Below are 17,753 nucleotides of genomic sequence, written 5' to 3' on the forward strand. Positions count from 1 at the left end.
CTTAGATGAGAAATGCATGCGTTGTAAAATTAAGAGTGATGAAACCCTAAGAGTTTCTCCAAAATTTGGCATTAGGAGCGGCTTTTTTCGTGATGTTTTGTGAATATGGCCCCTGAAATTCACAGTATGTTTGGAAACACTTTAGATTAGGGAACACTATTCACTATTAACTAGGTGCTTATTAGCATGCGTATAACTAGTATATTGGCTGTTTATTAGCACATATTAATGCCTTATTCTGCATGACCATATTTAGATCATTTAACTCTACATTACCTAAAAACAACTACAACAACTACTTTACTTACTATCATTAAGCAACAAGTTTAGTTAACAGTCAATATGTGTTTGTTTGTTTTTTTACAAACAACTGTGAAGAGTGTAAATGGAGGTTTTGATCACACATATACCCTTGTGCTTTATAAGCACTAAGACGTACACTGATCGCAAACCGCACAATCAGGACGCTCCTCTCTGAATGATATTCAAATCACATTTTTTATGGGTGACCTAATTAATCCAGATGTAACCGCAGTGGAAACCCACTGACATTATTTGCATAGCTGCCTGTGAAAAATGCACGTGTCCACAGAACCAAGCCACAAGTGTGTGATGCATTCCATCCATGAACATAAGAAGCAGGCATTCGTACGGCGCCTGACGAGGGGCTCTTCCTGTGCTAAATGGTCTCCGTGGTATCTGGGAGAGTCCCATTAGAATGTCTTTAGCTCTAATGATGAATATAATTAAGTCAGGGTTCGTGTGTGTAAGTGCGAGCCTCAGTGGGTTTGTTTGTTTCAAGCATACTGCGTTATCCTTGGCACTGTGTGTGCGTACGGTTCTCCACACCTCATTCATGTGCGCAGATGGAACGTCAATGTTGGGTTCCATCTCATGCATATTGCAGTTTTCGGAGACCCATTGCGCTGTTAAAAATTCTTGTCTATTTACAGTCTGTCAAAGAAGGCTTTATCAACCATGGTCCTATTGAAATTTTGTGTGCAATGCTTGACGAGGGCTTTTATTTTTATCTTCACACTGTAAAAAATGACATGACAATGAAATTAATGGTAAAAGACTGTAAAAATGTTACAGTAAAAACCTGTTAAATGGTTAACGGTAAATTCCCCTACTATATACGGTGAAAAACGGTATTGGACATTACATGTAATTTTACGGTAGTATAAATTTTTGGAAGAAAAAGACCATATAATTTACAGTGAATAACCGTAAATTGACATTCCCAGAATTCCCTGCGTTACAATTCAAATGTGATGTTTTTTTGTTGAAATAACTATGTTTCTTCTTAGTTTTTTCTTATGTGTTACACCTATTAGGGTTGTGTGTTACACCTAATGTTGTTAAATGAATGTTTATTGCATTATTTCAGTTTCATGCGTGTTACCATGATGGTGTTTAGTGTTTGTGTGAATGACACTGTGCACCTTCTATATATGTTATTATTTAAAAGCTGCTTGTGATGGGCTTTGGTTCATCATGTGACTTTCTCATCACCACCTGCATTTGGTGGTTATCAGTGTATTACAAAGGTACAGAACAGATTTCAGTACTTCAATAGGTTGGTATATTAACATTATATCAGTTAATGAAATCACGGTATTTAACTGTAAATTTAAGTTAAAACCATAAAACCTAAGACGTCGCTACCGTATTTTTTACGGTAAAATTCCGGCAACCACAGCTGCCAGTTTTTTACCGTAAATTTTACGGATTTTTTTTTTACAGTGCAGATGTTAAATGCCCCATTTGAAATTTTGTGGCTTTCCATGTCTGTAGTTTAGTATCCTAAAAACCCACAAAATTATTGTTTTGCAACTATATGTAGGCTTTTAGCACTTAGAACTTTATCATTCAGAACAGTACAAGTTAATTTTTGTATAAGAACGTTGCAATCTCAACAATGTTGCAAGGGATGCTGTAGTGAGCATTAGCATTTTCTCATGGCAGAGAAGTTGAATAAGCAGGATGAGGTTTATTAAACTGTTGACAAGTTTATAGCTCGCTTTGGTAGTATGTTAAGTAGTACTGTATGTACTAAGGAAATAAAACGTCTTGCATTGCATTAGCCAAGCATTCACATATGCACATTTGTGTAAAGAATGTTTCTGGCGTCTGAACCAAAAATATTCATCCACTGAAAAATGGCAAAAAGCAACAAAATGGTCAAAGATGTACATCTAGTGCATGTTCACATTGGAAAAAAAAACTGGAAAAAAAGGGTTACAAAATCACTTAATCACATGTACAGCAGTATAGTTTGTAATAGTTTGTCAAATATCCACTTCATCCAGTGCTGTTTCACTATTAGTTTTACTGACTGAACTACCTCAGATTATTCAGTGAGAGAGCGGTCCAAACTAACGTGAATCAATTCACATTGTTTTGCAATCCGTTTGGCCAATTCACTGGAAAGAAAGAACCGACTTACAAGAATTATTAATTCATGAATGATTGTCATTGCTGGTTCAGTCAACAGAAATACAGAACATGCATAATCACTGTTAATATATAAGAAAAGAATATTAATAATTTAAGGAAAATGTTTCTCACAGATCATTCAGAGCTCTCATGATACACACAGCATAGAGTCATACAGCTGCAGGCGTCACTGAACACATCAATATTCATAACCATGTAATTTTTTTTAAATAGGAGACATCAATACACACAATAAACCGACTTTGTCAGAAAGAAAGTTAGAGGTTAATTATTTATTCAGGAAAAAGGGCATAGACAGACACACAGAATAGTAAAGGTTAAGTTTAGGGACCAATTCTCACTATCAACAAGTTTCTTATTAACATGCATATTACTAGCATATTGGCTGTTTATCAGTATTTACAGAGCACATATTCTGCATGACCATATTTTACATTCTTAATCCTACCCAATAGCTAAACTTACCAACTACCTTACTAACTATTAATAAACAGCAAATTAGGAGTTTATGGAGGCAAAAGTCATAGTTAATAGTTAGTAATAGTGAGAATTGGACCTTGAAATAAAGTGTGACCCACAGGATTAAGTAAAGTCAACATGAAATTCACAACCTGTGTCTGGAAAACAATATGCGCTTGTTTTATAAACAATGCATCAAAAGGCATTTTCAGAAAAAGAGACATTAACACTGACTTGTGTTGAGACGTAAGAGTTTTTACAAGTGTGTCATGCAAAATATAGTGCGGCTTAAAACTGTGATTGATAGTGTGATTTATGCTGAAATACGAGACTGTCACATATTAATATTATTTACTGGTGATGTACTCGGATATTATGAGCTGTTACAAAGTTGCCTAGTGATGCAAGCAAGACTAACTCTTATTTTCTCACATGGTTTCAGTCTGCAAAAGTGTACCTCAATAATACCTCAAATGTTCACTTTCTGAATGTCAAGAGAATTCATGAGTTTATTTGTTAAAAAAAAGCGTATTTGTTTTAATAAGTGGGTTATGCTCGAAGTAAGGCTGTTGTGTTCTTATGCTGCACTTAGTGGCTGTATAGAGAATGTCAAGGACTGCTTCACTTATTACTGCTCAAGATGTGATCTGCTGTATAATTCAAGTTGCATGTTGTTAATTTTGCAGATTTAAGTGCAGTGACAACAAAATAAAATATGTGCCACCAGAAAACAATCAGCCTGTCCTGTGTGTGCAACAATGACACTATTTTCTTCTGTAGAGCTGCTGAAATCGGTTCATAATTGCTGAACTTTGCAGCATTGACAATATTAGTTTATTTCCTGTTTATTACTGTAAAGCTGCTTTGAACATAAATTATATCATGACAACTCTAATGACAATGTTAATGTGTTTGGTCTCAGCGAAATAGAACTGCTACGTTGACTTGCTTCTGCCAGTACATCCACAACATGCAGATGTGAGCATGTAAGAAATACTGCTGCCGCACATATAACATATAAGAAATAACCCCCATATATAACATACATAAAATCACCCCGTAGCAGATCTATACAGGTGGAGCTGGGGAAGGTGGAGCGTTTCTGAAGTGCACTGCAACAGCTACAGCAAACACTAGCCGAGTATTTGAATGTTGAGCTGCAAGCTCATTGGCTGTTGATACAAAAAGAACCAATCAGCTATGCCATGTGATGATGTCATTATGTCAGATTGAGTTAGACCTATCAGACTGCGCCATCTAGAGTTTCATGACAGAACTTTGGATATGACTTGAATGTGCCAAGCTTTCCCAAAACTGGCCATATATATCACCAACAAAGTTCATTTTGCATTGTCTTCTTCAGAGTCAGACTAAGTGAGCTTTTAATATCTTAGTTGTGTGAGAATGGTCCTCAAACGTCCCTCAACCAGTTTATGGATCTGGCACATCAAGGTTTTTTTTACAGTTTTTCTTTGGAAAACTGTACATCAACGAATCATGCACAATAAGATCAGCAATGTGTGTGTTAGGAAAGTAAATGGGGTCAATTCTGATTCCAGGTTGACTTTAAAAGACAGAAAAAGAGTAGGAAAATTTAAAGATATGTGCTTTTTACTCATTAATTACTTTATATTTTCTAAGATGCACCTAAGGCTGAATTTTGTAAGGATTCGCTTACATTTACACTTGCATCTTTCACTTACACCTACTGACAACAGATTCTAATCGCAGGCAAAACAGCCTCAAAGACACTGCGAGCAGCATATTTCACCAGTTTCATCATAAATATGATGATGATAATATGTCTTGATGGTCTTTTCTACACTAAGGCATCCAGGAGTGCAGGCTGAGGACAGGCAGGCAGAAAGAACAGGAGAGCTTGAGCGCATCGCTCTAAGTGACTGGATTGGCGGGTTCATCTTCTTCCCTGACCACAGGAAGTTGTCCACTACCGCGAGCCTGTACCTGATCAGAGACTGTCTGCAGAGCTGACGCTTCCGCAAGAGCTGAGCAAACACACAAGAGACGTGAAAAGAGGGAAAAGAATACAGATAAACAAAGGGAAAGAGTAATAGCACTGGAAAAAGACAGATGACATCAGACACATCAGCTGAAAGAATAGATTTGAAATGAAATGCAGGAAAATATGGAAGAAATGTTTAAAAAGAAAAATGAGAATTCAGTGACGATGTGTGGCTTTTCTAGATTTCTATCAGGATGGAAATCTGCACAATGTGTCTATGTGTCCATGTGAGAAGTCAGTATAGAAAAAAAAAACAGCTCAGAGCTTCTGGAATAAAAAGTTGTTTGGCCAGTGATCCAATGCCATGCTTAGTGTGACAACGATAATATACACCAGCAAGACGTTTATTTATTTTTTATTTTTTCTACCAAAGGGACAATACCAGGCAGTACTTTTTTCCACAGAATTAGAATTTTTTGCTGAATAAAATGTTTCGATGACAAATTTTCTTAAAGCACTGAAAAACTTCTTTGTTGACCTCCTACTAAGCGTTTGTCTGATTTTCGTGCAAACCAGAACGCATGAACAAATGTGATGAAGAGCTCGCCAAAATGGATGTGAGGCTATATCTCCGCATCTCTTTAGCGTATTTAGACCAAACTTGGTGTGTGTTATAATAGCCATGACCTAAGGCAGGGGTAGGCAAGTTCGGTCCTAGAGAGCCGCAGTCCTGCAGAGTTCAGCTCCAACCCTAATCAAACACACCTGAACAAGCTAATCAATGTCTTCAGGATTACTAAGGCTATAGGCAGGTGAGTTTTGTTTTCAGGGTTGGAGCTGAACTCTGCAGGACTGCGGCTCTCTAGGACCGAACTTGCCTACCCCTGACCTAAGGCTACCTGCACAGTTTCGGCACAGCGCCACCTAGTGGTAGGGAGATGTGGAAAAATTGACATTAGACATGTGCGTATTCGGTATTCGGTAATGCGATATATCACGGTAATGAATATGCACGATATTGTTATCGTGGGCACTTCTAAATACCGTGAATAATTATATATTACAAATTATTCAGAATTTTGAATGCATTTTAAGAATACTTTTCCAATCAACTGGTCAAAATGCACAACACCGCTGTATGCTGCGTTAAAGACGCGTGCGCACTCTGATGTAAACAAGCACGCATGAGAAGTGCATGGCGGAGCGCGTGAGAGATGCTTTGAATGAAAGCACATTCACTCTCTGACAGCAGATGGCGCTGAACAGCAGAAATGCAGCCGTTACCCTGGAAACCCCGGAAACAAAGCGCTACTGAGCTACTTTCTGTTTCTGAAACATATTTAAATTATTTAAACCGCCATTCAGATGTTTGTATTTGCTATGATGTTCATCACAGAGCCAAATACTTAATAGGCTATTTATTTTCAAAACTTTTTTTACATTTTAATCTGGACTACAACATATTGTTTGAAAGTGTTTTGATTCTTTATTGTTCGGTCACACTTTACATTAGGGCTTCATTAGTTAACATTAGTTAATTCATTAGTTAACATAAACTGCCAATGAAAAATTCTTCTGAACATTCATTAATCTTAGGTAATTACAATATTTAATAACACGTTGTTAAAATCGAAAGTTGCAACTGTGTTATTTAATGAGCTAACATGAACAAAGACTTGTATTGTTTTAACAAAGATTAATAACTTCTGTAGCAAATGTAGCTATTGCTCATTGTGAATGTTAATGCATTAACTAAGGTTAACTAATGAGGTCTTATTGTAAAGTGATACCTATTGGTCTTTATAGTTCTTTTGCACTTTAATCTGTGTAAAACTTTTAACTTTATACATTTTTCTGTATTGCTTTATTGCATTTAAATGTTCAGTTATTTTTGTTATAAGAAAAAAAGTTATTAAACCTGTTATACTGTATTATGACAGCACTTTTTAAAACTAAATTTCAACATCGTGATATAAATATGATGATGATAATATGTCTTGATGGTCTTTTCTACACTAAGGCATCCAGGAGTGCAGGCTGAGGACAGGCAGGCAGAAAGAACAGGAGAGCTTGAGCGCATCGCTCTAAGTGACTGGATTGGCGGGTTCATCTTCTTCCCTGACCACAGGAAGTTGTCCACTACCGCGAGCCTGTACCTGATCAGAGACTGTCTGCAGAGCTGACGCTTCCGCAAGAGCTGAGCAAACACACAAGAGACGTGAAAAGAGGGAAAAGAATACAGATAAACAAAGGGAAAGAGTAATAGCACTGGAAAAAGACAGATGACATCAGACACATCAGCTGAAAGAATAGATTTGAAATGAAATGCAGGAAAATATGGAAGAAATGTTTAAAAAGAAAAATGAGAATTCAGTGACGATGTGTGGCTTTTCTAGATTTCTATCAGGATGGAAATCTGCACAATGTGTCTATGTGTCCATGTGAGAAGTCAGTATAGAAAAAAAAAACAGCTCAGAGCTTCTGGAATAAAAAGTTGTTTGGCCAGTGATCCAATGCCATGCTTAGTGTGACAACGATAATATACACCAGCAAGACGTTTATTTATTTTTTATTTTTTCTACCAAAGGGACAATACCAGGCAGTACTTTTTTCCACAGAATTAGAATTTTTTGCTGAATAAAATGTTTCGATGACAAATTTTCTTAAAGCACTGAAAAACTTCTTTGTTGACCTCCTACTAAGCGTTTGTCTGATTTTCGTGCAAACCAGAACGCATGAACAAATGTGATGAAGAGCTCGCCAAAATGGATGTGAGGCTATATCTCCGCATCTCTTTAGCGTATTTAGACCAAACTTGGTGTGTGTTATAATAGCCATGACCTAAGGCAGGGGTAGGCAAGTTCGGTCCTAGAGAGCCGCAGTCCTGCAGAGTTCAGCTCCAACCCTAATCAAACACACCTGAACAAGCTAATCAATGTCTTCAGGATTACTAAGGCTATAGGCAGGTGAGTTTTGTTTTGGAAACAAAGCGCTACTGCGCTACTTTCTGTTTCTGAAACATATTTAAATGATTTAAACAGCCGTTCAGATTTCTGTATTTGCTATGATGTTCATCACAGCGCCAAATACTTAAATATTTAAACTTAATAGGCTATTTAATTTAAAACTTTTTTTGCATTTTAATCTGGACTACAACATGCCCTAGATTTTGTTTGAAAGTGTTTTGATTCTTTATTGTTCGGTCACACTTTACATTAGGGCTTCATTAGTTAACATTAGTTAATTCATTAGTTAACATAAACTGCCAATGAAAAATTCTTCTGAACATTCATTAATCTTAGGTAATTACAATATTTAATAACACGTTGTTAAAATCGAAAGTTGCAACTGTGTTATTTAATGAGCTAACAAGACTTGTATTTTTTTTTTAACAAAGATTAATAACTTCTGTAGCAAATATAGCTATTGCTCATTGTGAATGTTAATGCATTAACTAAGGTTAACTAATGAGGTCTTATTGTAAAGTGATACCTATTGGTCTTTATAGTTCTTTTGCACTTTAATCTGTGAAAAACTTTTAACTTTATACATTTTTCTGTATTGCTTTATTGCATTTAAATGTTCAGTTATTTTTGTTATAAGAAAAAAAGTTATTAAACCTGTTATACTGTATTATGACAGCACTTTTTAAAACTAAATTTCAACATCGTGATAATACCGCATGGCGGAGCGCGTGAGAGATGCTTTGAATGAAAGCACATTCACTCTCTGACAGCAGATGGCGCTGAACAGCAGAAATGCAGCCGTTACCCTGGAAACCCCGGAAACAAAGCGCTACTGCGCTACTTTCTGTTTCTGAAACATATTTAAATGATTTAAACAGCCGTTCAGATTTCTGTATTTGCTATGATGTTCATCACAGCGCCAAATACTTAAATATTTAAACTTAATAGGCTATTTAATTTAAAACTTTTTTTGCATTTTAATCTGGACTACAACATGCCCTAGATTTTGTTTGAAAGTGTTTTGATTCTTTATTCTTCAGTCACACTTTACATTAGGGCTTCATTAGTTAACATTAGTTAATTCATTAGTTAACATAAACTGCCAATGAAAAATTCTTCTGAACATTCATTAATCTTAGGTAATTACAATATTTAATAACACGTTGTTAAAATCGAAAGTTGCAACTGTGTTATTTAATGAGCTAACATGAACAAAGACTTGTATTGTTTTAACAAAGATTAATAACTTCTGTAGCAAATATAGCTATTGCTCATTGTGAATGTTAATGCATTAACTAAGGTTAACTAATGAGGTCTTATTGTAAAGTGATATCTATTGGTCTTCATTATTCTTTTGCACTTTAATCTGTGTAAAACTTTTAACTTTATACATTTTTCTGTATTGCTTTATTGTATTTAAATGTTCAGTTATTTTTGTTATAAGAAAAAAGTTATTAAACCTTTTATACTGTATTATGACAACACTTTTTTAAAACTAAGTTTCAATATCGTGATAATACCGTATACCGTGATAAAAGCATTAGCAATTAATCGCAACATAAAAATTTGATACCGGCATATCCCTAATTGACATTTTTGATTAAAACTTTTGAACAGTTTGGCCAAAAATCAAAACTGGTCATTTTAGATTTAGCGCAGCATACAGAGGTCAACCATACCCAATATCCACATTTCGGCCATTTTGGGCATCAGCCATTATGAATTTTGTTATAAAATGCTATATTTTACGAATGCATTGTTGCGAAAGTCAGTACAGTATGTCGGTACTCAAAATATTTGGTGGAAGTGCCACCTTGTGGTCAAGAATTATAATGACATTTTTAAAAATGCTAATAGCTTTTGATTAGTTTTGCCTATTGTCATGAAACTGGTCTTGATATATTCTCTGGATCATGTTGAAAACATCAATGTCAATTATGCCATAAATGGCTGAACTTACTGTCTACCATTTAGATTTTTTTTTTTTTTTTTGAAAAACTACTTTTTTTAAATCCTCCAATTTTTGTGAAAATCAAACCAGATCATCTTCAGACCATGCTACAAAAACAATTAATGGATTTCATGTCGATAGACAACGGTTTTCAGTTACCACACCAGCGAATTTGATGGCATGATGCCACAGTACATCTAAGGCTGTATCTTTGCAAAGCTTTGACATATTTACACCAAAACCTCACTCTGACCACACCACATCAATTTGATAACAGCGCCACCTATTGGTCAAAAGCAATAAACCATTAGATCATATTACTAGTAATTGTATTTATGAATTTTCAACCATTTGCTTAAAATAGCCTCTAAATAGCTTTAATCCTTTTTGCAATTTTTTTCAATATTCATTTGTCTGTATAGGTTAATTAACTATTCACATCAGTGTACTGTATGTCTGTATTAATTCATTTATGTAAAATAAATATTTTATTGTACTGGGAATTTTACACAATGGGATAATGTGAACTTAAAGGACCAAAATAACAGACAAAAACAAAGAAGATGGTCACAAATCAGACAATAACACGATCAGATTTCTATTATCTGAAAGTAGGCTATTTAGCACTTACCTCCCGGCATCTCTGTGAGTTCGTTGAGGGGGGGCACCGTCTCCAGTGTGTTGGCATATGTTTTCGCGGCTTGTCTTTGTACGTGCCGAGCCTCTATCTCTTTTTTCGTTCGTGGAATTCGACATTTGAAGATGCAGCACAGTGTTATTACTGTGAAATGAGGAAGAAAGCTGTGAAATATTTGAAAGAGAGTTGTCCTTCACAACAGGCAGCATCTCATATCTCTTTGTTCTGTAATTGATATATTGCTCTGGGGGAATTTCATTAAATCCCTTAATGTGATTCACTACGTGTAAATAATTAAGTGTTTATTTTGACATCTATTCAAGTGAATTCTGAATGCAAATATATGCATAGCTTGCCATTATAAAGAGGTCACCCACAAATGAAAATTCTGTCATCATTCATTCACACTCATGTCAATAATAATCTTTATAAATAACATGTAAGCTATTTCTTCTGTGGAACACAAAAAGAGGGATTTTGAATAATATACTGGTCACTCTTTTCCATGCTGTTACAGTGAATGGAGACTGGAGTTTTGGGGCTTCAGAAATGATACTGCATTCCATTAAAGTTTTAAAACATAGTCTATAAAACTGTGTGCTATATCCCAAGTCTTCTGAAGTTAAAGTGCTCTTTTTGTCACTTTGGAGCTTGACAGCCCTAGTGCTCACTTTTATCATATTGAAAAGAGTGGCAAAATATACCTTTTGTGTTCCAAGCACGAAAGAAAGAATATGGGAACAATAGAGTGAAAACACAGTTATAGTAAATGATGGATTTTTCTTTTAGACACTTACTAATTGCTAGTATGAACATGGAGAAAATGCCTACAATCTGCCATAATCGAAGGCCCCAAAACACCACTGATTCTGAAGTGACTGGATCTGGCTTTTTTGGAGGGTCTGTTGGCAGAAGCTGCAGGGATAAAAGAAAAAATATATATATGTTTTTTTTTCCTGCATCTCTTGCAATATCCAGGTAATTGCACCACTGAAATGGCAACAGTAAGCTTTTAAACTACCACTTTCACATGGTGATCACAGTGGAAAAAAGAGAGGCAGAAACACTTGAGACTGTAAATTGCTCGCAGTGCATTTTTAGACAAAAAGATGGGGAAAGTGGAAGCAAGTGGCAAAATAAAAATAAAAACAGAGAGATTCTAAGTTAGCATCCAGATGCATTTTGAAGGATCTATGGATATGTTTCAGTAGCAACCTGAAAAAAAGACAGTGTTTTTCAATTTTATTTTTTTAACTTAATAATTTAAAATATTTATGCTATAAACATAATGCTTAAAAATCATTATGTAAATTTAGTGCTCAGGAAATCTCTATTTTTAGAAGATTTCAAATAGTTGTGTTGCTTAATGAACTGTGCCTTTATTGAAAGTATGCTTACATTTTTTGAAAAGCGGGATGAGATTTAAAAATATTTCACATGAATATTTCAACAAACTTGCTGTCTGCACAGCTGTCATTGCTGCAAGTTGCAGAACAGCAAACAAAAGCATGCATTTATAGCATTTGAAAAGTTTTACTGATCGATCATGTGATCATTATCACTATCAGGTCCTTTCAAAAAAAACATTACATAGAGATTCTAAACTTTTGAATACTTAACTCCAGCATTGACAGGTTCAGGAGACCTGCAGGCTTCATATGTGACAGTAGCTTTAAGGTGGAAACGTGTTGCTTTCGTTTAAATAATTCAGTATTTATGTCATACAGTACAACGCATTGGTGGAAGGCTGGATTCAGGGATTCGGTCAGTGTTGACATGTTGACGTGTTGTCCTTCAGTTCTTCCACACATGTTATCACTCCATATCTCATTTGAATCTGCACTCCTAAACTATTATACCTGCAGACAAACTTAATTTCACTTGTCCCCAGTCCCCAGGCCTGAAGGTCATATTGCACTGCTAATAAATCTGTGAAGTCCTTGATACAAAGTCTTCATGGGAACTGTATTGTCCACATCAAAATTCATCTGGTTGGTCATACAATGACTGTCTTCTTTGTCTTCACATTGTGATTTAAAATATATCTTCCAGTCTGTCACCTCAAGACATCTTGGAGACCAGGTCCTACTAGTTCTGGTGGTCACAAGCAGATGATGGTCGGTGCTGGATGATGGTCTTGTATGTTGAGATGTCACGTACCAACATGATTGTACTTTAATCTGCCAAGGAGTTACATGCCCTTTTGACACATGCATACAATGAGTACTGTATAGTGCACCCACAAACAGATTTAGGTTTGTGAAGGTGGAAGTAAAAGATGAATATAGTGATGCACATGGTGAAGCTTCTGACACCTGTATTGTATCCAGCGTTTGCACAGGGCACACACAATTCTATAGAGAGAATTAATGCCTGCTCGCTTTTTGAGCCCTGCTGGTTCCAGAAGTATATTTTTTCTGTTCATTTTTCCAATGGGGATTTAAAAAGTGTTATAAAGCCATGAACCAAAACCAACCAGCAATAAGGTGAATCAAATCATTATAAACTTTTATTTGAAGCACAAAAAAAGTATGGTCATGCAGAACATGTGCTTTATAAGAACTAATAATCAGCCAATATGTGGCATACTAATAAGTAACTAGTTCATATTGAGAATTGGTCCCTATACTAAAGTGCTACCTTTAAAACATAAGTTGAAATAACGCAAACTGATGGCTTCAACAAAAGCATGTATCATCTATTAACAGACTCGAAGCTCACAGTATAGGTCTGTCTTTAAATGTATACAAGTAATTGTTAAAAATCTATTTCCCTATGGAGAAAATGAATGGCATTTTTAATTTCTAGAACCCGACTGTTGTGCTCTGTTGTGTTCAGGGCTGCGTTTCCCATCGTAAGCCTAAGTTGATCGTAGCTCCATTGGTGGCAATGGGTCTACGATGTATGCTTTTGGGAAACGCAGCCCTGGTTGGTTGCTGGCTGATTACTTACTGAACTAAATCAATAAAGCCCACCTAAGTCTCTATGATGTTCTGGCCTGCAGTGTGTACTGCAAATACACATTGTTTCATTGTTGATGTTTATCATTTTATCTTCATGTCTTATAGTTGCATTTAGCACATTAGAGCTAGCCGATAATGTAGTTTGCATTTTGTGACGATACAAGTTGAGCTATTTAGTATAAATCACCCAACATGAGTATAATGTATGTATGCGTTAAAGTTGGACATACTTTCAACTAGTTTTCAACTTGATATAAAGAATCTGATCATTTAAAACAGTAATAGCATATTTCTCCTAAACAAGCTGCACAATCGTATTATATGTAAAAGATGCACAAACATTTTAAAATGTAGGGTAAAGGGTTTGTTCAAATCTCTAACCCTGTGTGTCACCAAAAGCAATAGTGCCTTAGCAAAAAACACTAATAATTAGTATTGACTTATACCATTAGTATTTAGTATTGACTGATTAGCATGATATTTTTGCTAGATAAAGGGTAACATTTCCATCAGTGAGGCTGGAGATAGCAGATGTCCCTTCAGCTAAAAGTGAATTACTATTGATATTTCAGTCTTATTCAATAAACCCTGAGATTGTCACATGGTCGCCTGCTATGGCATATCAATAGCCAGTGTGCTGAAAGCTCATTCATACATTCATAGCTTGGCACCTGTGTTTCTCCAGTTTACTGCACATGCAAGCTAACACTATAGATGCTTGGTGGATTTAGTGTGTACGGATATACAAAGAATAAGCCCCGGAGCATAGATTTATATGCCTGATCGATAGATCAATATCACAGCTAGAGAATGAGGGGAAATCCTTTTTATTTCACACACTGTGTAATATCAGCAGAGCAGAGTACCTCAGGGATTTGTACTGAGCCCGTTCCTGCTGAGAATAAACATAATTGAAGACTGATAGAAATGCCTTATACTACTCCCTCTATGACTAACCAAGTCCTTTCTGTTCTTTAGAGCTGCATGGCCTCTACATTGATATCAGTCAGATAGTTTGTGACTTAGTAAACTTTATTTTGATTCAGTATTACATACTTTCAGCTAAAACCAAATAGCATAGTTCCAGTCAAGGAGAAACATCTCAAAGGTATTTTACAGTAACATACTCTCTCTCTCTCTCTCTCTCTCTCTATATATATATATACATACATATACAGTATATATATGAAAATTACTTATACTTATTACTTAAATATACAGTGAGTCTTAGATTAGTAATGAGTCTCAGAAGGTAATCTGTGGTAACTTTTCCAAGATGCATAGAACAACCTCAACAATCTGGCTGTTCAAGTATAGTGGAGAAGTTGCCACAGTTTTTCTTTTACAAAGAATTTAGTGTCTTGCACAGTAAACTATGCATGTATTTTAATTACAATGATGTCACAATAGTTATAGACTATGAATTTACATTAAATGTTGTTGGTTAGTTATCATATATGTTGTGCTGAATAATAAAGATTTGGCTGAAATCTAATTTAGTGTAACTTCAATTATTAAATAACAACACCAATCATTATAATGATTGAATTATCACAACAGTATGCCACTGATGCCACTGCAACTGCCCCAAATAACTTTTCAATTTAAAATAAAATAAGATAAAAATAAAAATAATACCCTCCAAATCTACATGATTTTTTAGTCTAATGTACAATACACTCAAATCTGTTTTGTATGATTTATTTCATAGGATGTTTAAACATTGTTCAAAAGTTAGACTATAATTATTCAATAGATTTGTTTAAATTTATATACTAGTTTTCAACTTGATATAAAGAATCTGATCATTTAAAAAAGTAATAGCATATTTCTCCTAAACAAGCTGCACAATCGTATTATATGTAAAAGATGCACAAACATTTTAAAATGTAGTGTAAAGGGTTTGTTCAAATCTCTAACCCTGTGTGTCACCAAAAGCAGTAGTGATGCTTGCCTTAGCAAAAAACACTAATAATTAGTATTGACTTATACCATTAGTATTTAGTATTGACTGATTAGCATTATATTTTTGCTAGATAAAGGGTAACATTTCCATCAGTGAGGCTGGAGATAGCAGATGTCCCTTCAGCTAAAAGTGAATTACTATTGATATTTCAGTCTTATTCAATAAACCCTGAGATTGTCACATGGTCGCCTGCTATGGCATATCAATAGCCAGTGTGCTGAAATTATCACAACAGTATGCCACTGCCTTCTGCCCAACTGCCCCAAATAACTTTTCAATTTAAAATAAAATAAGATAAAAATAAAAATAATACCCTCCAAATCTACATGATTTTTTAGTCTAATGTACAATACACTCAAATCTGTTTTGTATGATTTATTTCATAGGATGTTTAAACATTGTTCAAAAGTTAGACTATAATTATTCAATAGATTTGTTTAAATTTATATTTTTTTTTTTACATCTGCATTCAAGAGAAGTAGCATTGTGGTATCTTACCCATCTTATCCTAATATTTATTTATTTAGTTTAGTTTGGCATCTACTCTAAACTTTTTTTAGAAATTATGAATTTGGGTCACTATTTGTGAAGTGAAAACAAAAAACAAAAATGCACTTAACTGGTGCTTTTATGTGAACAAACAAATATCTCTATAGTCCTTCTGTTTTCGCTTTGTAAGTGAAAAAATAGTATTTGAAAACAAACAACAAATTTTTTTTTTTTTTTTTTATATCAGCATTAAGGCAGAAAAAACATGACCTGTTAGATGTAAAGATTTGTTGGGTCATTCAATGTTGCTGACAGCCAATCAATCATGAGATGCAGTCGTTATTGTACAGACTAATGTACTTCATCATGTCCCTTCTCTTCTGTCCTCTAGAGAAATAAAATTGACTCGTATTTGATGTACCATCCTTAACAACTCTATAGACAAACAGCAACCAAACACATCAGACACCATCTGCACATCCATCATGTGCACTGTAAAATGAATTACACATTTATTCATGTATAGTGTATTGCATAGCATGAAGACAATAAAAACAGAGAATTCATTGTTAGTTTCTCATGTTTAGCACTTGTTCTTCTAGCATGACATGATCTACATGACATGACTGATATAATTGTGTGTCTTGCAATACACAGATTCCCTGCAGACGAGAACAAATCTCTATGATCATGGTGTTTTATAGGTGTCTATAAATATGAATGAACGTAATCCTGTTTTCTAATTTGACTCAATTGCCTGCTGAGTCCACCGAAACATAAAATGTACCCAAACCATATTTGTGTTCCTTAAGCTGTTTCATGTTGGAGCTAAACATTGTACCAGCAGAGAAAATTGGAGGCACATGGATAATTGACCCTTTAATGAGTGTTTAATTAGCAGTGGGAGTAGAAAAACGGTACGTCTGACACCTGCTGTCAAAGTCAACTAGGAAGAACCCTGTTGTATTATCAGTTATGAATGTAAATGTCTCCTAAGCGCTTGCCAGCACCTTCAAGAACAACCGATGTTGTATTTGAATGACTGTATTGGCAGAGGCATATAGCATGCCTTATGGTTCATCTGCACTGTTTTATATTTGTTAGTCTATCATATTTGTCAGACGGACACATATTTGTTTATACGTTGTTTCACACCAGAAGTGCCATTTTAAGAGGCCTTGTCCAGGTACTGTAAAAGTAGTTCAACAGTTTATTTGGTTTGAACTACTTAACAGACTATTAAAATACTTTTTGGTAACACTTTATTTTGATAGTCCGTTTTAGACTACTAACTGTAAGTAACTCTGCAACTCCATGTCAACTAGCAGTCATTAGAGTATTAGTAGACTGTCTGCTTAATATCTGCAATTTATTTTGATGCTTCACAACACACATTCAACTGACAATAAGTAACTTATGTAAACTTATTCTACTAACCCTATCATAACAGTCTACTAATACTCTAATGACTGCTAGTTGACATGTAGTTGCAAAGTTACTTAAAGGGATAGTTCACCCAAAAATAAAAATTAGCCCATTGTTTACTCACCCTCAAGCCATCCTAGGCGTATATGACTTCCTTCTTTCAGATGAATCCAGTCGGAGTTATATTAAAAATTGTCTTTGATCTTCCAAGCTGTTTAATGGCAGTCAGCGGGTGTTGCAGTTCATCAGTCCAAAAGAAGTGAAATAAAGTGCATCCATCCATAATAAAAAGTGTCTCACACAGCTCCGGGGGGTAAACAAAGGCCTCCTGTAGCGAATCGATGCGTTTTTGTAAGAAAAATAACCATATTTAAAACATGATAATCTATTTAATCTAGCTTGCGCTCACTGTTGTAAACGGAAGCAGTTCTGGGAGGATGACGTAAGATGTCGGCGTTGCGCATGCGCCGGTGA

At 35.1% G+C, this 17,753-nt stretch overlaps 1 protein-coding gene across 1 annotated transcript in view; it reads right to left on the reverse strand.

The window, feature by feature from the left end:
- Positions 1 to 6,882: 6,882 nt before the first annotated feature.
- tmie (transmembrane inner ear) overlaps positions 6,883 to 17,753 on the reverse strand; it is a 27,860-nt gene continuing 16,989 nt past the window's right edge. Inside the window, exons 3-5 of the mRNA XM_016508254.1 lie at positions 11,234 to 11,351; positions 10,431 to 10,580; positions 6,883 to 7,079 (exon numbers count right to left, since the gene is read on the reverse strand). Of these exons, the coding sequence (XP_016363740.1) occupies positions 6,967 to 7,079; positions 10,431 to 10,580; positions 11,234 to 11,351 (381 nt within the window). The 3' untranslated portion in view covers positions 6,883 to 6,966. The remainder of the gene's footprint in view (positions 7,080 to 10,430; positions 10,581 to 11,233; positions 11,352 to 17,753) is intronic.

The sequence above is a fragment of the Sinocyclocheilus rhinocerous genome, unplaced genomic scaffold (assembly GCF_001515625.1).
Source record: "Sinocyclocheilus rhinocerous isolate Xijiao unplaced genomic scaffold, SAMN03320098_v1.1 scaffold173, whole genome shotgun sequence".
Classification (NCBI taxonomy): domain Eukaryota; kingdom Metazoa; phylum Chordata; class Actinopteri; order Cypriniformes; family Cyprinidae; genus Sinocyclocheilus; species Sinocyclocheilus rhinocerous.